This window comes from Amblyomma maculatum, chromosome 8, assembly GCF_055883805.1.
Source record: "Amblyomma maculatum isolate TAMU_Amacu chromosome 8, ASM5588380v1, whole genome shotgun sequence".
NCBI classification, from domain to species: domain Eukaryota; kingdom Metazoa; phylum Arthropoda; class Arachnida; order Ixodida; family Ixodidae; genus Amblyomma; species Amblyomma maculatum.
This window is the reverse complement of record NC_139351.1, coordinates 81,858,796-81,881,860: the sequence shown is the minus strand read 5'-3', so window position 1 is coordinate 81,881,860 and position 23,065 is coordinate 81,858,796. Positions and strand designations below refer to the sequence as shown.

Sequence of the window (23,065 nt, the reverse complement as noted above, 5' to 3'; positions counted from 1 at the left end):
AAATTAAATATTCCAGCCAGACTGAATGATGTTAGTACACTGTAAGCTAGAGTAAACTGGCAGTCTAAATTGAACCCTGCAGTAAATAAGTTACACCTGGTAAAGCCTGTCATAACAGAATGGGAGTCATACTCACATTGAGAACGATTCATCAAAATCATTTTATATTGTCTTCGCATATTGGACATACACACCTAGCTCACTCACGGTTTTATTATTGCAAAACACACTAAAATATCTGTGTGGTGAACTACTTACTAATTCACATATTATTTGCAAGCATAAGACTAGGTAAAATATGGAAAAAATACTTTCCACTGCTTTATTCTGAGTACATACCATTTCACCCTTATTTGCACTTTGAGAAAATTTACTCGTGGAAATATCTTGTGTGTTTAGATTTTTATAAGAAGCCAACATTCTCAACAAGCTATAAGATTTTAAGCATAATTTAAACATTTCTTATGAAGCAAATGATTTCTACTTCGCATTTGGCACATGATAGCCTCAGTTGCTTAAGCACCATAAAATACAACACAGCACAAGATACCAGACCTCACATATGCTGCTCAACATTGAGCTGGGGTGAACCCTTTTGCTGTGTGTGCAAGGCAGTGTTGAGCAACGCTTTTGAGTGACAGAATTTACCCAATGATGGCTTCTAAGACACGACTGTAGAAGTATACCTACAAAATTTCTAGTTTCACATTTTGTCCACTGCACTTGATGCACAGTATGAAATAATGCAAATCAACATTGCAAATTAGGTCCCTACTTTCCACTTACAGAGGCAATATTCTCTAAAAAAAACCATTATTGCACCTTTGGTGTATAGGCAAATGTCAATCTCGATAGGGTAGGTGAAGGTGGTGTGCAGAAACTGATAGCTATAAGGAGTAATGCCTAAATAATGCAAAATAACTCAATAAGTTAAAAAAACAGCCACTTATATAAATCACCTGGTTTAGTATATTTCTTCCATGAGTTTTTCAAAGTGTGCAGAAGCATTCACAGTTGCTTTCTCTAATGTAGGCGTATTGTATGAATGCTTATGTCTGACATGCAGACAAATCGTCACTAAGAACACCACCAGTGTCTGTCACGAGAAATGAAACAAATAAACGCAGCGATGACAACTTGAGCTGAAGCGCCCACCATTTTGGCAGCTTCTTACCAGCTGTCCGTGTGGTCAAGAGTTGCATACTTGCTGCCACTGCTAATGATTGCATGAGGAGCTGCAATGCCTGCAGCCCAACTCACACAGAGAGTCACACTTTGTACACAGCCCTTCTTTGTAGTCTGCAAGCCAAGCTGATACAAATTCCACAGCTGGCTGCGATATTACGTAATCAGATAAGTGCCCCCACAGCAAGGCCTGCACTATTTTTCTAGTGCAACTAGATGAAACTACCAGCAAGCTACAAAACCAATTTGCCACGTTTATAATGCCTTTTCATTAACGACTGCTAGAAACCAAAGATTTCATTTGGGGCCATGAAGTTTGAAATTCTTAAAAATACACCTTTTGTAATGGCTCAACAGGTTTTGCACCTCAAGGCAAAATGAGACGGGTCTGTGCCAGTTTTTTGAAAGGTCGGCCAAAATAAAGCATCATCCACTTGAAATATTGTGGCCAGAGGAAAACTTTAATTTATGGGGTTTAATGTTTCAAGCTGTCTCGGGCTATGAGAGATGACCCAGTGGAAGACTGCGGAAATTTTGACCACCTGCAGTTCTTTACCGTAAACTGTAATTTATTTATTTTATTTTCAATACTCTCAAGTCCCGGAGGCATTACAGAGAGAAGGGGCATAAAAAATCAGCCGTAGCCTTCTTAAAATTTTCGACATCGGTGATGGCAGTGACGTGGTTCCAGTCATTCACAGTTCGAGGAATCAATGAATTCAAACAAAGTATGGTTCGGCAGTGCGGGATCCCTACCTTGAGGCTGTGTTTAATGCACGAGGATATACAAAAAGGAGGAAGAAATAACTGATCTTTGAGAATAAGATTAGTATAATTAATTCGGTGAAAAAGACAAGCGAAAATATTTACGACGCAGAGAAAGCACAGTAAGACCACGGTTTGATTTTATTGCAGATACGATTGCAGTTCGTGAAAAATTGCACAGCACATGGGCGCCCTGCTTTTCGCCAGAATGGAAAAGCACCCTGTGACCGGGATTCAAACTCTCATCTTTGGTGAAAGCAGTCAACAGCCACAACCACTGCACCACCTCGATGGGGCGCCAATGAAAAAATGGCTACAAAGGGGCATGTGCATATTATATTAGTGCTAAATGTGCACAAGCAAGCATGATGCAAAAATAGAAATTCGGCATCATTTCATTTAGTTTGCTCAGACTTTTCCTCCTCATTAAGAGATTGAAAAATGAAATGGCATGCCTAAGTAAACATATGGTGATATAGAAAACCAAACGTGCAAAATTCGTTCCCAAACAAAACATTTCCTGTGCACTGTTGTGCCATCAATAAAATTTCACTGCAAATAATAGCTTTATTGTGAGATGCAGCGGCGACAAAGGATCGCAGAAAATTTCTAATTGGCAGAGGCAGCCATGTTTTTATGACCAAAAGGAATATGGGGAGCTTAGCCTATGGACTAACTTAGAGAAGACAGCATTGGTTTTAAATTACACACAGAACAAAAGTGATGAAAATGAGAATCACAAGACCAACATGTTGCAATTAACTACAAAATACACAAAATAAACTAAAATGACCTAAGCATTGACATGGAAAACAGACAAAGAATGAAGGATAAAAATGGATAAAATATATTCGGAACAGCACATTGAAATGAACACATCAGCAAAGAGCTTAGAAGAATACAACCATGCCTGACTGGGCACACCGCCAATATTAAAGACAGGCATGATCAAGAGACATCGCCAGAGTCTAGGACGTTTTTTTGCCTCTGCCATATATATCAACGGCAAAAACATCCGCACCACATCTAGATTCATTTAATAGCAGGCGATCACTACATATCAAAACACCTCAGTATATCAGGCAGAAAAGCAAGAAATGGTAAAGAGCGACTGTTATCAAAAATTGGTAGGTGAAATACACAAAAAATAGAAACAAAAAGACTTCGTCACACGTTTAAATTTGACAGTGGCAATGAAAAAATTCTACAAATTGAAAACCTTTGATGTAGGTTAAGTTGCTAAACTTGTATATTAGTTTGTATGTTGCTGGTTCGCAAAGAACAGGATAACTAGCAAACCATTTGAGGGCTTCACAGAAGACTGCTGTTCCCCTAATGTTCTCTCTCCTTGTGCTTTTTTAAACTGCGCATTTCTGTAAATGCCTTTGGGCACAAGTCGCAATGAAATGGCTTTTCACCCTTGTGGGATCTCACATGTCTCAGGAGATCCGCTTTCCTCGCAAAGGCAAATGGGCACAGCTGGCACTGATATGGTTTTTCACCTGTGTGGGTACGCATGTGCAACACCAGCACACATTTTTTTGCAAATCTCTTTTGACAGTAATGACAAAGATACGGACGTTCACCCGTGTGAGTCTTCATGTGGTCAAGCAGATTATATTTTGCAGCAAATTTACAGCTACATTGGTCACAATGAAATGGACGCTCTCCCGTGTGAGTCCTGAGGTGGGCATTCAGGCGGCCTTTATGATAAAACTTCCTAGTGCAATAGTCACAATGGAATGGACGCTTGCCCATGTGAGTCGTGATGTGCACCTTCTGGTCGCTCTTGTGTAAAAACTTGCTATCACCGTAGTCACAACGGAATGGATGCTCGTCCGTGTGGGTGCAGAGGTGATTATCGAACAGTGATTTGAAGCTGAAGCTCTTGTTGCATTGACTACACTTGTGCAGCTCGTTGCCCAAGGGTATGCGCTGGTGAGAGCCGGTAGGGGAAGTATCCATGCAGTGGCTCATCAGATGATTTTGATCTCGTGAATTTTCTCCATAAAATGTGCTGTACATTATGGCAACTGGATCTGCACGTGAAATTCCAAATGTTTACATTAAGAGGTGAGAACACTGCAACATTTCATTTGGTATTAGCAAGAAAAGAATGCACACGAAAATCTATCTCACCAGTGTGGCAGCTAGTTTGAGGTAAATTGATTTTCTTAATTTTTGTAACAGTACAAAACGAATACAAGAATGGCACAGAACTGTATTGGACCTGTATTCCTCTCTGTCCAAAGTTTATTGGAAATGTCAGCCAATAAGCCACAACTCAGCTTTTGCAACAACAGCCAAATTCAATAGGTTTTTTCACCTCATAGTGGCAAGAGTGAAAGTGTCATACTCTTGAAGCTGCATCTTCCAGTCTTTTTCTTTTTTTAACGAAAGTTCAGACGACGTCTTTACCCTACTAAGCTTTGAAGATTTCAGAGCACACGGGAGATGGCACGGTCGCTCCGGTGAGGTTGCCAACTTAATGGCATGCAGATGAGATGAAAAGCTGAGGCTGACTACTCTTTAAGCCAGATGACACGCTGCACACAAGCTCCTTTATCTCTTTTTTTAGTCTTCTTAAAATTTTCAACATCGGTGATGGCAGGGAGGTGGTTCCAGTCATTCGCAGTTCGAGGAATAAATGAATTCAAACAAAGTATGGTTTGGCAGTGAGGGATCCCTACCTTGAGGCTGTGTTTAATGCGTGAGGATATACAAGAAGGAGGAAGAAATAACTGATCTTTGAGAATAAGATTAGTATAATAAATTCGGTGAAAAAGGCAAGCGAAAATATTTACGACGCAGAGAAAACACAGGAAGACCAAGGGTTGATTTTATTACAGATACACTTGCAGTTCGTGAAAAATTGCACAGCACATGGGCGCCCTGCTTTTCGCCGGAATGGAAAAGCACCCTGTGACCGGGATTCAATCTCTCATCTTTGGTCAAAGCAGTCAACAGCCACAACCACTGCACCACCTCGGTGGGGCGCCAATGAAAAAATGGCTACAAAGGGGCATGTGCATATTATATTAGTGCTAAATGTGCACAAGCAAGCATGATGCAAAAATAGAAAAGTCGGCATCATATCATTTAGTTTGCTCAGACTTTTCCTCCTCGTTAAGAGATTGAAAAATAAAATGGCATGCCTAAGTAAACATATGGTGATATAGAAAAACAAATGTGCAAAATTTATTCCCAAACAAAACATTTCCTGTGCACTGTTGTGCCATTAATAGAATTCCACAGCAAATAATAGTTTTATTCTGAGATGCGGCGCCGACAAACGACAGCAGAAAATTGCTCATTGGCAGAGGCAGTCATGTTTTTTATGAGCAAAACGTTTGGCTGTGAGGAATATAGGGAGCTTAGCCTATGGACTAACTTAGAGAAGACAGCATTGGTTTTAATTTACACACAGAACAAAAGTGATGAAAATGAGAATCACAAAACCAACATGTTGCAATTAACTACAAAATACACAAAATAAACTAAAATGACCTAAGCAATGACATAGAAAACAGACAAAGAATGAAGGATAAGGATGGATAAAATATATTCGGCACAGCACATTGAAATGAACACATCAGCAAGAAGCTTAGAAGAATACAATGTTTCGTCACCCACAGCAATGCAAGCATAATTTGCTGCAGTGTCCACAAGCCTAACAACCCATTATGTATCTACACAGCAGCTGATGCGAATGAGACGGGCCAATTAGAGTTTATCGCAACATCATAACATCACCAAAAAATATGAAATTCAAATCCAACACAGGGTCAGTTCTTTGAGGAATGGTAATATTGAAAACTGAAGACTCAAGATTTTTTTGCTAATTCCATTTACAGCAACAGGTTTCTTGCAAAGGGTCCAAATTAAGTAAAAATATTTTCATGGCGTGATTTTTTCATCCCTGTTAACACGGACCATAATGAGTAGAAAGCATGAAACGAGCATGTCTCTTCCATTGTCATGCCTACGACTAGACATGTGATATTTCCAGATTTAAAATGTAAAATCAAAATGCAAAAAAAAAAATTTAAAAAAATGCTACAACCTCCTTAGCTTCTCTGAAACTCTCAAGGGAAGCATCCACTGAAATACAAGTTGCATCCGCAATAAATAATAGGTCATTGTTAAGAGTAGTGTATCATAGGACATTCCAAATAAAAATGTCATGATATAATTTAAAATGGAAGTTTGAGGGCTCAATAGTCTCCTACATTTTGAAAAACATGTAGAAGGCGGTCTGTGACGTGTTGTCTGATATTATGCAAATACCTTTTTAAATTTGTCAGTGGCGATGAAAAAATTCTACAAATTGAAAATCTTTGATGTAGGTCAAGTTGCTGAACTTGTATAGTAGTTTGTATGTTGCTAGTTCGCAAAGAACAGGATAACTAGCAAACCATTTGAGGGCTTCAAAGAAGAGTGCTGTTCCCTTAATGTTCTCTCTGTTTGTGCTTTTTTAAACTGCGCATTTCTGTAAATGCCTTTGGGCACAAGTCACAATGAAATGGCTTTTCACCTTTGTGGGATCTCACATGTCTCAGGAGATCCGATTTCCTCGCAAAGGCAAATGGGCACAGCTGGCACTGATATGGTTTTTCACCTGTGTGGATACGCATGTGCAACACCAGCACACTTTTTTTTGCAAATCTCCTTTGACAGTAATGACAAAGATACGGACGTTCACCCGTGTGAGTCCTGAGGTGAGCATTCAGGTGGCCTTTATGATAAAACTTGCTAGTGCAATAGTTACAATGGAATAGAAGCTTGCCCATGTGAGTCGTGATGTGTATCTTCTGGTCGCTCTTGTGTATAAACTTGCTATCACCGTAGTCACAATGGAATGGATGCTCGTCCGTGTGGGTGCAGAGGTGATTATCGAACAGTGATTTGAAGCTGAAGCTCTTGTTGCATTGACTACACTTGTGCAGCTCGTTGCCCAAGGGTATGCCCTGATGAGAGCCGGTAGAGGAAGTATCCATGCAGTGGCTCATCAGATGTTTTTGATCTCGTGAATTTTCTCCATGATGTGTGCTGTACATGATGGCAACTGGATCTGCACGTGAAATTCCAAATGCTTTCATTAAGAGGTGAGAACACTGCAACATTTCATTTGGTATTAGCAAGAAAAGAATGCACACGAAAATCTATCTCACCAGTTGTGGCAGCTAGTTTGAGGTAAATTGATTTTCTTAATTTTTGTAACAGTACAAAACGAATACAAGAACGGCACAGAACTGTATTGGACCTGTATTCCTCTCTGTCCAAAGTTTATTGAAAATGTCAGCCAATAAATAAGCCATAACTCAGCTTTTGCAACAACAGCCAAATTCAATAGGTATTTTCTTCTCATAGTGGCAAGAGTGAAAGTGTCATACTCTTGAAGCTGCATCTTCCAGTCTTTTTCTTTTTTTAACAAAAGTTCAGACGACGTCTTTACCCAACTAAGCTTTGAAGATTTCAGAGCACACGGGAGATGGCACGGTCGTTCCGGTGAGACTTCTGACTTAATAGCATGCAGATGAGATGGAAAGCTGAGGCTGACTACTCTTTAAGCCAGATGACAGGCTGCACACAAGCTCCTTTATCTCTTTTTGACAACCATCTGTTCAATAATCTCACTTAGATCTTCGGCAAAAAAAAAAGAGATATGGCTTTAAAAAAAGCACACGACAAAAGACAAAAAGTAGACGCCACTTTCTTCCACAATGGGTGTTTCAAAGACCTGAGACAGACGTGGACCCAGGAAAAAAACAAAAATACTTCACTATTGGAGCTATGTTGAAGATGTGATGAAAAAAACAAGCTTTATGATTTTTGTTTGTTTAAGGTGCAGCTACTAATGTTAACCTAGGGACTATATTCAGCTGTGTCGGGAGATTATGCATTTTGGCCCGATAACTTTCAAAGCGCTGCCAAGAAAAGCTGTTGTGGAGTATATATAATCTTTCGCCATTCAAGGGCAGCAAAATCCACAAGTACCTAGGCCCATGCAGCAGACCTAGAGAAAACTTCCACACAATCTATCTGTGACTGCAGCGTTATGACCAGATAATTTTCATGCTGTTTTTCCACAAGGGCTATCTTTTGAAAATCTACTCAGGGCTCCTGCATTGTCAGTAGCTCGCGATTTGGCTTGCAGACATTGCTAGGACTATTACTTCAAGTGTGCAATATATTAAGTACTATGTGAGCCAAATAGAAAATAATTCACATTTTTATGCTCTGCATCACATTTCAATATCCAGGTGTTGTGGGTTGGGCTTGAGGACAGGCCATGATTATAAACAAAAACTGACTGCACCTGTTAGAGCTCCGTAGTGTTATAGCATCGATCTGTGCATAAGCATAATTACCGGCTTTATGACCGAGACTCAATTCTATGCAGACTTAAATAACTAGTGGCAGCTAGGTATTTTAGCAATGGGCCTCTACAAAACTTGGGGACAATTACGTTTTTTTAAACAGTTTCACAAGGAATTTAAACACATCCGAAAATCATTCAGTCTATATGTCCTTGGTCCCAGTGAAAATATAATTTCTAAACTACATAGAAGCTTTGTGTTGCTGACAGAGGCTAAAAAAAGAAAGCCTCACATCAATGCTACCACATTTCATACGGCAAAACGTCTCCAGCCATGAACCAATGCCTGAAACTGGAATGTGATAATTCGAGGTGCAAGCTAAATGAACAATGTAACAAATATCTTGAAAACTTGACAGAGTTAGCAACTTTACACACGTAAAGAAAATATTAGTTGCTTTTAACCAACCACAAGGAACCAGAATACTGGACACATATAGCTAAAAGTATCATGTAAAGGAACAGAGGTGCCTGAGGTAATGTGAGGCTGTGTGCCTGTGGCCATTATAAGCACTCAAGGCATGCCTTCTCATGCTTTTGAATGATCGCAGCAGCTATGGAAGCAAAAGTGTCTGTTCAGTCCAGATTCTGCTTTTAAAATGACAGAACAAAATTTCACCATTCCAAACCTCAAGGTACATCTTACCATGCCTGACTGGGCATGCCGCCAATATTAAAGGCAGGCATGATCAAGAGACATCGCCACAGGCTAGGACGTTTTTTTGCCTCTGCCATATATATCAACTGCGAAAAAATCCACACCACGTCTAGATTCATTCAATAGCAGGCAATCACTACATATCAAAACACCTCAGTATATCAGGCAGAAAAGCAAGAAATGGCAAAGAGCGACTGTTATCAGAAATTGGCAGGTGAAATAAACAAAAAATAGAAACAAAAAGACTTTGTCACAGGGCTAAAGCATTACAGCAAGACATTTAAAAAGCATGTAGACATAACAGTACAAGTCATGGCATCTTGAAAAATGAATCAAGGATGCAGCTACTCATTTATGATTGCTTTTCCTCTACAGCCTCCATTGCAACTCTGGAAATATTATGGCTTTAACAGTACAATTCTAAAGACAATAAATGTTTTGTACAGTGCCATTATTCTACAACATGTTATGATGTCACACAGAAGCTCTCATAGAAACAATCACTCGAGCTTTAGACCTTATAGACCTTTTTCTTCATCTTTGGGAGCGACCTTTTACATAAGGAGGAAATGCTTCAAGAGAAAGCCTTCAGCACAGGAAAAGGAGAACCGAACATGCCTGAGGTATCAGTAAAATACTATGCTTCCATTAAAATGCATATAATGTACCTGCCCTCACACAATAAAAGCTGCAACAGTAGTTGCCGTCACCACCATCTTAAACACTCCCAACCCTCAAACACCTCACTTTCTTTAGCTCTCTTTGAGCATAATAAAGAAACATCATTAAGGAAGAGACATCGGTGCCATGAGGCAGGTAAGGAATCTCCTTGAAGCATTCAATGTAGAACCATAAACCCCAGCACTGAAATCACTGGACATGCTTTTTCCTATGCTTTGAACTTGAAGCCACTAGACCAGTGGAAGTTGCCAGATGTAGTATTGAAGTTTTCTTTGCATGAGACCTTTCACTTCTTGGCTTGGATTAGCAGTAATAGCTTGCAAAATACTGTCAGTACAAAGAATCAATGTCATGAGCAGCATTGCTAATGTGCTTGAATCATTAACTATGCTCAAAGCAAATAATTTTACCTAAGGTGAAAAATTCCTACTGAACATGAAGAACACACTGCACATATTCAAAAATGATTATTGTATATGCCAAAAGTGCAATGATGCAAAATGGTATCTTAGTCCTTTTTCGGCCAGCTCAGAAGGCATCAATATAACTCTGCACGCAGTCTGATCATCAGGCACACAGGTTGATAGCAGATGCTTCAATACGTTGTTCATTGGGCAAGTTGTGTTCTGTCCGCTCAATACCTGTTGCCTGCAAAACAGAGCATAGCAAAATTAGCCAAAGCAACAGGAAAACAAAGAAGCTGCCAGCGAATTCCGTATGCATGTTTTGGTTTTATGACCCATATGTGGGCAAGGGGCTACCACATGCCGAAAACAGGGTTGGAAAATCAAGTACTTTGCGGAAGGTTGGTGTTTAAATTCTGTTATCAATTTACTGAAAAAATACTTTATGTACGACCCTAACAAAGCACAACAAATTTATTGTTGCATTCTCTCCTAGGAGTAAGTTAGATGGAAAAGAATGTGTCTGGTAAAATTACTAAGACACACTTTTTTCTCATTCCAAAAGCTCTCAAATCAGATAAAGTACAGTTACTATCAGCCCTTGGCCGCACAATTCACAAACAGGCTTTTCTTGGTTTATGAGTAAGGCCATGTGTAAGATGTGTATGTCCTATGAAAAGGCAGCACAGGTCAGTTATTAAAGCATATCTGGTGGTGACAAAAGTGCCATTAATCAAGGAATGGTTTCACCAGATGCCTTTTATAGCGGGAGAGTGTGCATCCTCACCGAATAACAACGAGACGGCCCATTCAGCGGCGGGAGCACTTACCTTGCGTGCCCCCGAGAGTGACCGTTCCAAGTGGTGGTTCGAAACAAAGGACCGAATGACCAGTTACGAGGAAGTGACTAAGTGTTACTGCCTAGCTCAACGGACAATGCTGCCACCTCACCCGGCACCTAGTCGGGAGGAGGCGGTCATCCTAAGGCAAATACAAACCGGGTCACTCCTCGCCCTGATATGTGCAGTGTATGTCAAGTGGGTCAGGTGGACCAATGGCACATCATGTGGGACTGTGCCCCGAACTTTAAAGTGCTGTGCAAAGTACAGACAAGGACATTCAACTAAGGGCCGTCCAGCAGGCCCAGGGTGCGCTCGAAAAGCACAAGCTTCACGGCCCACCACAGACCAACCAAAATAAGGTAATGCAGAGTAGGGCATAACCCCGGGTCGAGGGTTGGCCAGTGTCATGACACATTAAACCGTCGTTTGCCGGCATCTCAATAAAGTTATACATACATACATACATAGCTGACTTTAATAATCCAAGAAGCTTGGTGCTTTTCATTTAGTTATAAAACAGCCATGTACACCTGCGGTTTTCTGGAAAGCCTTTCTATGCTCAGTTCAAAATTATTTTTTGCTGTTTGTTGGTGCTACCTTGCACATAGTCTTTTTTAAAATGTTGAGTGCACTCATGCCCTGTGCACATGTGTACCGCTTCTTAGAGTTGATACACAAATAAATCCAGGCCCAGACACATCCAACACACAGGCGTTACTAGATGAACAAAAAGCGATACTAGAATAGATAGAGTTGATTATCGCAAAATACATTCACGTCATGTAGACATGCAAACAATAATACTTAGTACAGAAAATGAAAAGCTAAATTGGGCAGCACTTATAGTTAGAGTGCATGAAGGTAAGTTGACGCATGCATTAACAAGATGTACAGTTCACCAATACAACTGCTGGGCTTTTGGTGCTCACCAATTTCAAAAAGGTGGCGACAAAATTTTGCATTTGTTGTAGTCATGTTACATAACGTGATTAACAGACCATTATTATTGTGCTCTGATTATAATATGACCGCAATTATTTAAAAGTGAACATTTATTATGCTCAGAGAAAAGGCTAAAAACAATTTGGATGGGAGGTCATCAGCCACCCACCCTACAGTCTGGACATGACACCGAGTGACTACCACTTGTTTCCAAAGCTAAAAGGACATCTTGCTGGAAAGCACTTCACTCATCAAGACAAAGTGAAAGATGCGGTCAAACGCTACCTCAATGGCATGGCGGCAAGCTTGTATGATATGGGCATACAAAAACTGCCCCAGCGTCTGCAAAAATGCATATACCACGACGACAATTGTGTGTAAACGTAGAGGAATCACCTTACATTTAAGTGATTTGTAAATTGCTTCAAGTAAACATTTCTTTTCATTCACAAAAGAACTGGTGACCTTAATTTCGGGATGACCATCAAAAAGTTAAGGAATAAAGAAATTGGCTCCTTATTCCTTCTTCTTTGAATTTAAACAAAGCAAATATTTCAACTCTCACTGCGATCTATGTTGTGACCACAAATTTTCCAACATGTTCTGTGCTCCCAAAGAATGCCTGGAATTGCATCTTTTACATTAATTTGTGCTCAAACCCTTGCAATCTGGCCGTTGGCTTAATGCAAAAGGGTTCTGCCATGTCTCATTTCCAGCACAGCCACCTGGCGATCAGGCCGCTGGATTTGCAAGGATATGAGCCGAGGATATGTGTCATCTAGCAGCAGTCCTTTTGGAAAGTTGTTCTGTAAATTTGCACTCTTGTCCAGTCAACACCAATTCCGATGCCTGCGAAAAGAAACAGAAAAACATACTTTTGGCATAAGAACAAAAGGACAAATAAGCTTTGCAGTAGGCCTGTAGCCACTGTCACAAGGAAAGGCAACATAAAGAAGAAGCAAAGAAAGGGCAACAAAGGCCTCTAATGATTTGAGGCTGGCAAATAACAACTGAACACATTTAGTCTTTACAAGAAACCAGAGAAACAATTTCAATGTACAAAAGCTAAACTATACTTCTTGTCACAAATCTTCATTGCTAACTCATGGTTGCTGTAGGTTGTAACACAACCTTCAATTTGACCTTCAAGGAGCAGGAGGACAAACTTGCTATGTTCTCCAAAATACATCGCGAACAAACGGGGACGAAAGGAAGAAACCACAGGAACAAGCGCTGACTCTCAACTAAAGTTTAACGCAGGAAGCACGCTTATCCGCCCTTGCATTTTACTGACATTTTTTGCAAACACCCGACCAGTTGACCAGGGAAATCATCAAGGCGTATAATATGGCTAAGAAAGAAAGATTGAGTGTCAGCAAACCTTCCCTGTTCATGCGTGACTGTGAGGTTGCATATCTGGATATCACATAGTAACACGTGCGTTCTGGTTTTGGTGTTTTATTGCTTCTTAAATAAACGTGCTTCCTGCGATTAAACTTTAGTTGAGAGTCAGCGCTTTTTCCTGTGGTTTCTTCCTTTCGTCCCCGTTTGTTCGCGCTGTTTTTTGGATGATGTATCACCAACTCGCCCGCTTAACTATCCTGTTGCTATGTTCCTCAGGTATAAAAAAAAAAACTATGCCAGATACTCTGCATTTATTTTCCTATAAACCAACACACAATGTCAGCGTGGGCTAGCCGATGACCTTCTAGCAGCTACAGGACAAAGTAGAGCATCGCATGAGCTCGGGCCAGGCCGAAAGCCCGGGCCCAACACGGCCCGCAGACCGGGCCTGAAATTTGCTGTTTTGCCGGGTCCGGGCTGGGCTTCAAGTTGCGGGCCTGGCTCAGATACGGATTTGAAGGTGCAGGCCCAGGCCAGGCTTTGGCTAGCTGTGTACTGCTTCTCATGGAAATGAAGAAATCCCGACGCTAAAATCATTAAAGTGGTTTAAAAGCACATTTTTTAATAGCGAATGAAAGAAAGCTGATTTGTAGACCGAGTTTAATCACCTGCACTCGGTGGTTTGTCCAAGTAACTTTGGCTGCGTGCGCCTCTCGGCATTCAACGACACAGGCAATAAAAATGGCTAGCTTGGGATTTCTCAGCTATCCGTGAGCACTCTTGTATCATTTCGTTTTAATGTTACCGCCAACGTCTGGACATATGAAGCTTCATAAGGGCCACTCGAGAAGGATCTTCAATCAACTGCTCTGCAGTTGATTGAAGCCACATAATGGGCCACATAATGGGGTGAGGGCCACATAATGGGCTGTTGCCGCGCAAGGCGGACTTATGGTTGTCCGATGGCGGAACGAATCACTGCCACATCGGCGCAACTATTTGGGCCGTGACCCCTTTTCCCAAGCATTTCACCCCAGAGGAGCCGAGCACCAGGCCGGGAGATAGCTTGTACCCATTTTATAACCGGTGGGTACCCGGCGGCACCAGGGATCGAACCCGGTACCTCCCGAATGCGAGGCGGATGCTCTACCACAAGGCCACCGCTTCCCAAACGCACACCCCTGGAAAAGCCGAGCGCCAGGCCGGGGGACGCTTGTACCCATTTTTACCGGTGGGTGTCCGGCGGTGGGTTTCGAACTAACCACCTCCCGCAGCCGAGTTAGAGCGCCCCCTTCCCGAAGAAAAGATATCTATGCTATGAAAAATTCCATTGAATAAGAGCGTATTACATTAGGAATCTTCGGTTACTCAAACATATATTTATGCAAAATAAACAGGCGTTTCTTTCTGTGGAGAGCGGCCATGAGTGCTTCAAGAAAATATCGTTGCAGAAGAATCTGTAGATTTTTCTTTTTTCCTGTCCTTGATCACACAGGTTACTGTGGAATAGTTGCCAGGAGCAGTCTCTTTGTGCGTGATTAAGCAAATAACTTGCCTCAAGAGTTAATTGATAATAAGGAGGCATATTTAAAATCCCTGCAATCCATAGCTCTTAAACGTGCATGAGCACAATAGCTTTAACTAAACTGGCATGCCAGAAATTTCTTGACCAAGCATTTGCTTCTGCCAGTACTTTAACAGCGCCCTCCTCTGCTCAGAATATTTTGTCACACTTTTCTCCCATCTTGATTTGTTATTATGTACTATTTAAGCAGTAATATTTAATTTAACAGCACCATCAGTCCTATGCATGGCTAAGAGAGGAGTGCTTTGCATAGATCAAAAGTACACTCATAGTACAAAATTTAAAATAAAAATATTGCACATGAAATACAGTCATGACCAAAGGAAAAAAGATGTGAACAGCATACCTACCATCGCTAATCCAGCAATAGAGACAACAGAGAGCATCAATCACGGCCCTTAGCATATACAATATTATTAGTAAGTTTATTACAATCGCGCTTCGGACATAGCGGCTAGTACACATAGAAGACGCATACAGAAGGTAGGTGAACACTTCCTCGTGCGATAGCCCCTACATCCAATTCTAGCATCCAACTTGCCTAAATAAGAAAATCTTTTTTCTTCTATGTGTTGGAATGTTTATCCCGTGTTATTCGTGATGTGGACTCTGTTATATAGGCAAACGTCATGTTTGTAACCAAAGGTGGCGCTGCGATCGGCGGCGACAAGGGGCGTAGGCAAAAGGCCGAGGTTGGAGTCATGCCCGTGGCAGCAGCCGACCCCACACACATTTCACCTGCTGCCACGCACGGAAATACGTCACACTCACGTTAGGCAAAAACGCAGCGTGCCTACACTGCGCCGAGCGACGCCACCTTCGAAACCAGTTCGCGTGTGCAAATATTCTGAACCGTAAGCTTTGCTTGTGCATAGAATTAGTTTGGTCTATGCCTGGAGAGTAGTTCAGCAGTTTACTAGCCGATTACTGCTGGAATTACCTGGCAAAGAGCGCTGCATTGGCTTCCTTCTCCGTGGGCTCAACAGCGTGCGGCTACGGTGGGCGAATGTAGCAACGTTGGACTGCAGTGACTGATTAAATTAAATGAAAATGAGAAATCCCAATGTATAAGAAAAACTAATGTATAGTGAACACTGCCCAACTTCCGGGCCTATTGTTAGCGCATGCAAGGACGATGATATGAATGATTGTGTGTTTTTCACATGACTATTTTGATGGGTAGGTTTTCTACTGCTCCAAACACCTTCACTCTAAAGTACAATATTACCGGCAACTATACTGAACTAGAAATCATATTTCTAGCTCAATGTACTAGCAATTTAAGTCACAGTATTTCACTGAATGAGAAGAACTCAATCTTCCAGTCCTTTGTAAGAATCACTTAGTTCGCACCGCTAAGATTTTTATTCAAACGCGCGCAATCTTATTGTACTTACTTTTCATCCCTCATAGCCAATTTCACTCACGGACATTAAATTTATTGTACCATATATACCATAATTAAATATCTTGCTCAATCAGAGCTTAGTGTACGTGGTTAATTTGTTCATCATAATCTTAATGACCTTCACAAAAAAATATTAATATTCTGAGAAATAGTGCTGCTTGACTTTGTCTGGTTCCTAACGATGTTCACTCGATTTCTAGGACCGTTGATGAAGAGTCACTCATTGAAATCTAGAAAAGTGAAAACAGAGAAAAGCTACTTCACAACTATGGGCCTGTTTCGGCAATATCGTGCTGGAGCTACCGCTCAAGGTAACTGCAACTACCTTCGCAGAAGGTTTTGTGTCCTTTTCTGTAAGAAAATATGCACGGGCAGTACTGCAGATGAATGGAACTCACATTGCGGTTTTCTAGCTGCGTTCAATTAAGATCATACGCACACGGAATACCACGTCTAACCTTTTTGTGGCCGGGTAGTATATACTACACCAAAACGTGCACGAGCTGCAGGCATTTGTTACTGCGCTATTCGCCGAAAAAACGAATAGCGCAATAACAAATGCCGAAAAGGAGACTGAGCAGGGTAATTTCCAAAGAAGACTTACCCTCAACAAGCGCATGCAGGCCGGGCTACTATGTATTTGACATGGCGTTTTTTTTATAAACTAAAGATGCAACTGCGTCTATATCTATGCTGTTTTCAAGATGCTGCAGTGCTCTGTCAGCCCTGCCGAAGCGGTCCCCAAGCCTGAGTCCAAACCGCTTTCGCGAGTAAATTTCTTCAGAGTTGGTCAGTCTATGAGGAACCAGTGTAAAACCTTAGCCTCCACTAGCGTGGCCTCCGATTGGAGACTTGCCCTGCCCAAAGGGCGACATGAAAACAGTGCTAAAACGCGCCCACTAGGCCTATGCTGGGTAGTAGGAATTCCCGACGTCTGCATCCGAATGCATGGAGTCGGTATGAAGCCACCGCTTTAATTTTTTGTTGAAGGATGGGGGGATATTTTGCTAGAAAAACTGGCCACCCTGTATACGTAGTGTCTGGTGTCATCGACGGTACCGGAACCATGGAAGAATGCAAACATTATCCTCATTCATAAGAAAGGGGACGCTAAGGACCTTATTACAGACCAATCAGCTTACTGTCTGTTACGTATAGACCAACACCGATCTGTGATGTAAGCATGATGCGGTGGCGCTTCTGTCGCCAGGCTGGGCCGACTGGGGGTGAAAAGTAGTGTTAGCGCCCTTTGAAATACATGGAACCGAAAGGTTTCAAAGCAGTTTTCTCATTTTACAGGGCATATATGCTGTCGTTATTTAGCACAGAGCAACTATGAACATCCTAGAACAAATCGTGAAAGTATGAAATCTCATTACCGAGGCCAAGTATTTTTAAAACACCGCGAAACGTATGAGGGTGCGGGTTGAGAGGGCGACCCATAGAAGTACATGTAAACACAACAATTACTGCAACATTTTGCTCAGTTCAGTAGAGTTGAACCCTTCTCATTTTTTGATGAACGTCTTGTATGACGCCCCGACGTCCTGTTGTATGACACACTACATTCTCTTGCAAGTAATGCAAGTCTGACGACTTGCGAGATCATTCACAGCACGATAAACTGACCGTGCACAGTCGCAGACGACTATGAACCACCGGTGCTGTCGCTAGCAGACGCTCCGGAGCTGCAGGCGGCTGCTCCGGAGCGCCAGCTGCGCTGTCGTCTGCTACAATGGGTGAATCTCGTTCGGTCCATATTGTCGTATGGTGTTTTACAACTGCTTTTTAAATGTAATTTTGTCTAGGACGTATCGCTGGAGCGACAGTATATTATCAAGCTTATTTACCCTATGCGGCAGCATATCAGACTGTAAGCAAAGCTGCGCGATTCGCTACACCCAGTTTGCTTGGTGGGTGGAGGTTGGTTGGAGCTTGTCTTCTCCACATTGTCGTTTGGTGTTCTAGGGGAGTGTTTGGGCATGGAGGAGGAATCATTTTCTTTTAGAGGAATGACAGTGGGTACTGCAGTGTTTTTAGGAGTGTGGATTTCCTGTCTGAGTGTTTGCATCTCCTGCTTGAGTGACTGAATGACGTCTTTGAGCTCTTTGACTGTACCTCTGAGTTCACGATTTTCTCTCTCTAGTTTTTGAGTATACTGTGTAGGCTGGGAATCCCTTCTGTCAAAGCTCACCTTTTTGTCGGCTTCTGCTTTTTTCTTAAGGCCCCATGGATCGTCCGGCGCTAGCTTGGCCTTGTCACCCAGATAGTTCGCATGGTCTGCTGCCCTTCCTGTGGATGTCGACCTCGAGCGGCACCTGCGAACAGGGGACGGGGAGGAGGCAGAGAGGGGTGGGAATGAGGATTTGCTTTTGCTTCTCGGTCTTCTTTTCTGTAAGGGGGTCTTGAGGATCAGTAATATTTCGTGTTCTTCTTGGCTATCAAGTGCTTCTTCCAGCGTCTTCTTCTCCCAGTAATTTTTCTTGACCTGATATAGGTTCCGAAACATAGCTGAGCCTGCATTTCTTGTCCTCTAGCGGGTGCTCCTTGCCGCATAGGATGCATTGAATTTCTTTGCAGTTGTGATCCTTCTTGGAGTCTCTCTCTCCGCAGTTTCTGCACCTTCGGATTGCACTGGGGTTTGGGCAGACGTCTGCCCTGTGTCCGAGCTCGCCGCACTGGTAGCACACTTCGTATCTTTTCTTGTACAAAAGACATCTTTCATAAAAGCCAAAAAGCTTGATTGTCCTTGGTACACGTTCTTCGAAGACAAGTGGGATCGTCAAGTCTTGGATAATATCTTCATCTGAGATGCTTAGCTGAACGTTGTGGATCACTCCTTTACCTCTCCGTTCGGGGATTGCTATGAACGCCTTTACTTCCTTTTTGTCGCCTGTTTCCGTGGTGATAAATGCAATTCCTTGATATTTCGACGCTCTCTCTCTGCTTTCGGTGGCAACGAGCAGGGTTTACTGTTTAAAGGCACCTATGCATGCATGGAGGGGACCGTTACTTTCCATTTGTCAGAACTGAAACGCATGATCCACATCATTTCTGTAATTCAACTGCCTGCTATTTGAACTGTCCAGCATTGATGCAAGTTTCAAAGAACTGCAATTAGCAAATTAATCCAAGCAGGAATCCATGCCAAGAACTGCTTCGGTTTCATCTTTAACAGCTATCTGAGAACTAAAATTAGCCAAATGTTGCAAGACATAGATGAGAGGTTACAAAATCTAAAAAACAACGCATCCTACCTGTGGCATGTAGGGTTTTACATTCCTAAGTGACATATGCAGCTATGAAGAATACTGTAGTGGAGAGCTCCAGACTAATTTGACTGCCTGGGCATTGTACTTTGCGTTAACATTTTGCAGGAAACAGAAGCATTTGCATTTCACCTGCACCAAAGTGCGACTGCCATTACTGGCATTAAACATCACGACCTTGGGGCAAGTAGCCGAACGTGCCGCTAAGATGTCGGATCGTGTACATACATTGCTATACACGTCAACCTTTCTAGCATTAAAGCTGTCACATGCATGGCAGATATTTATGTTCAGCTTTGGACTGACAAGTTTAAAAGTGTACCATTTGTGTTTGTCTAGCATGAAAAACAAAGGAAACTAAGGAAAAACGAAAAAAAAAAAATGAACATAATATGTTGAAAAAGCACTAGTCATTAACACATAAAGCATATTCGTTCCTTTATTAATGATAAAGAGGCCTTCAACAAAAGTACAAAGCCTGAACATTTAGGAAGGTGCTGTGCCAGGCAGCTATTTTGCAGAAACCTGAACCATTTCACCTGTAGTAATGCCCATATCGGCGGTGTGGGCTGGGTACTTTTTTTCGGTCCACTCGAACATGCGAAAACTGCATCATGTGCATTCCCATTTTCCGAGTTCTGAGCTCTGCAGTGCAGTCTAACAAATTGCCGATGACTTATTTTCGTTTGATTGTTGTACAGCGCGTGTAAATAAATTACCACTGCACTTAATAAACACTGACATGCACGTGCAATATCGCCGATCATAAACGGACACAGTGATGTCCGTCCAGACATCGGCGCACTCATCACAGCACTCTTCGTAGTCTCACACAGCACTCTCGTAGGACGTAATCCGTACATCACAGCATCTCACGGTAAGCACAAACCACACCTCCAGTTGTACAACAAACACGAATGACGGGCTTGGGCTAGAGACACGCCGGCGGTACCCAGCTTTTTCAGCGCCGCTTGTATATGTACTACGTAGAACTTGCAGCACCAAACCTCAATGCGAGCAGAAAGCGATGCGTTACGTGACGCATCTCATCACAGATGGAAATGAGGAAACTTTGAAGAATCAAAACTACATAACGATTGTCGGAAACGTTAATCCACATAACGAGGACCAAATGAGCGGGCGTGCGGGCCGCGGGCTGGCCGTCAACACCGCGATTACATGCGCTTGCACTCTGGTCGTGCTTGCCACCCTGCCGCGGTCCAACTCACGTAAACCTATCATCATGCCATCACGTAGTATATCACCCATTCTAGGCACTATTCTTGCCACTGTACTATTCTTTGCAATTTCACATTTCTCGCATGCAGTATGCAGTAGATGCTTCTTGCACCTCGCACATATATATATCGCACACTTCATACCAACTTCGATTTGGCTACATATGGCTACCATGTTGTTGCTACAACCACATCTGGGGATCTCGGACTCGGATCCGTCCGGCTTTCCCGACGAATCCCAAGGCTAATGTCGGAGAAAAATGCGTTGGGTCCGTCCGCCGTACCCCTCCAGGATCCGTCCGGCTTTCCTGACGACGTAAACACCTGATCGGGTCCGTCCGACGTATCCCGAAGAAAAACGCACCAGGTTCGTCGGACGTACCTTTAAGACCATTGATCGAGCCCGTCCGACGTACTACCTTTAGCCACAGTTATACTAGCCACAGCCATAATTATCCGATCTGGTGACATTGCTTCTCAGGAACCAATGGGTAACCATGAAGGGCCGACCTTTTCCCTGATGATGCTTCCAATGAGAACACAACTTTTCTTCTTTTAATGAAGTGCAAGACATTTCTGTATATGGATCACCACATGGTTTTTGACTATGACTACTAAATAATTTATAATCCAACTTACTTTTTCTCATCATTTTCATTTCAGCAGCCAAGAGATGGCTGTGATGTTACGATCAAATCTAGACTATGCACAGCATGAAAAAACAGCGGTATAATTGGAGACTCATCACTTGGTGTAATTCACATTCATGACACAGGCTGGCTTTAGCATTGTAGTGAATTCAAACAAATGATTATATGGCTGTTTTTTTTTTTTTTTTTTTCACTGCCATTGCTTGGCAGTTGCAACCGAAACAGATGAGAAAAGGCCGCTGATGTCTCGAAAACGTTCAAAACAGCGTTTTCATTGCGGCCACATACTTGGGCTTGTGAAGCTGAATTCCTCAGGAAGCTTGCACTGGAAGTGGGATGTGGCCATCTCAGTCTGAAATGCGGACCCTCTGTTGGTGCTGCTTTCAGGGTTCATTCGTGCGCTGCCACCATGTAGTGTGTGCGTGCAATATGCCGAGGTAATGACCGCCACATTCGGTGTATAGGCAACAAAAGCCCTTTATTTTTCAGGCTCCCTTCTGACGTCTCACCATGTTGTATCGCCCTAAGTGCAATGTCTATATCCCGCCGTCGGATGCTTATTCAGCCGAATGCCGGAGCGTCACCTCCTCCCCCATCGTTGTTGGCACCGCAGCTACTTGAGCGCAACCTACAGCACAGTAACCGCACTTAATCCTGCAGCTACAGTTGCCAGTCAATGCATGCACTGTCATGTGACCACTTCACGAATAGTCTATGCTTCGCCCTAACCTTACCAAAGCAGCAACAGAACAGTCACATATTCATGCATGATGAATACCGCACTTTCAAAAGCCCAAAAAGGCCCAGGTTATCATTGACAATCCGCATTGCTACGTGTAATAACCATCAAATTTTTGCATTTTATCTTTCCGTACCGAAAAAATACGAAACTTGTGCATGCCTGTTTCACTAAACACCATTAGTAGTAGTGCTTCTTTGCTGCCTCATAAACACACTAAGATGAGAACTGCTCCTATTCGTAATATGTCACACTGTGCTGGAGTTACGCACAAAGTACAAGGACAATCTGCATTCACAACTCAAAAGGTTTTGAACTACAAAAATCATACAGAAATCACTCATAAATTTGTTCATCATTTTGGAGCAAATCACAGCTGTATCTGTGATCTGATTCTCTGAGAGAAATGCAATGGTTCAGAAAGTCACTAATGCACCACTCTGAAAAACTGTTACATCATGCAAGACTGCACAAATACCCTCATTCCTGTGTCAAGCTAACAAAGTTTCCTTATCAAATTTTCACAGGCAACACTAAGATGACTCAGCAATATTTTATAAACTTTTGCGCAAATCTAACATTCAAATAAACAATTCTGCATATTTCAAACAGAAACTTAATAACACACAAGGCAAACTACCATATTTACTCAAATGTAACGCAGAGGTTGAATTAGAAGGTTTACTACAACGAAAAAGAATTAAAAAAAAAGTTCGAAAGTGTCCAGAAAATACCCCATCAGTTTCAAGACAGCTGTACAAAACTATCAGGTAAGACAAATACAAACGTAACCCCGGTGTCCCACTATGTTTTCACTCGGCCCCATTGTAGAAACAAAACTTCTCCCAAACACTTTGCAGCATGAGCCAAGCCTCCTGAGTGTTGATGGCAGTTCTTGGCAGCATTTAAACGAGCAGTCACCCAGCACGTGAAATTTAGAAAACTGTGGCACCATGGGAGTCCAATGTGAGCAAAA

General features: G+C 42.2%; 1 protein-coding gene across 1 annotated transcript; it reads right to left on the bottom strand.

The window, feature by feature from the left end:
• Nucleotides 1-1,435: 1,435 nt before the first annotated feature.
• On the bottom strand, nucleotides 1,436-20,820 carry LOC146181624 (uncharacterized). The gene is made up of 3 exons (XM_084575818.1): nucleotides 18,388-20,820; nucleotides 6,401-12,705; nucleotides 1,436-3,989 (listed from the first exon to the last, which is right to left on the bottom strand). The coding sequence occupies exons 2-3, from the start codon at nucleotides 7,071-7,073 to the stop codon at nucleotides 3,283-3,285; spliced, it is 1,380 nt and encodes a 459-aa protein (XP_084431944.1). The 5' UTR covers nucleotides 7,074-12,705; nucleotides 18,388-20,820; the 3' UTR covers nucleotides 1,436-3,282.
• Between the last annotated feature and the right edge of the window lie 2,245 nt (nucleotides 20,821-23,065).

Bases quoted from the DNA above. Each gene is read 5' to 3' on its own strand.
- LOC146181624 (XM_084575818.1), bottom strand. From the start codon at position 7,073: ATGTTGCAGTGTTCTCACCTCTTAATGAAAGCATTTGGAATTTCACGT. The intron at 3,990-6,400 runs AAGGGAACAGCA...TTTCACGTGCAG, and splicing joins GCACAAACAGAGAGAACATT to ATCCAGTTGCCATAATGTAC.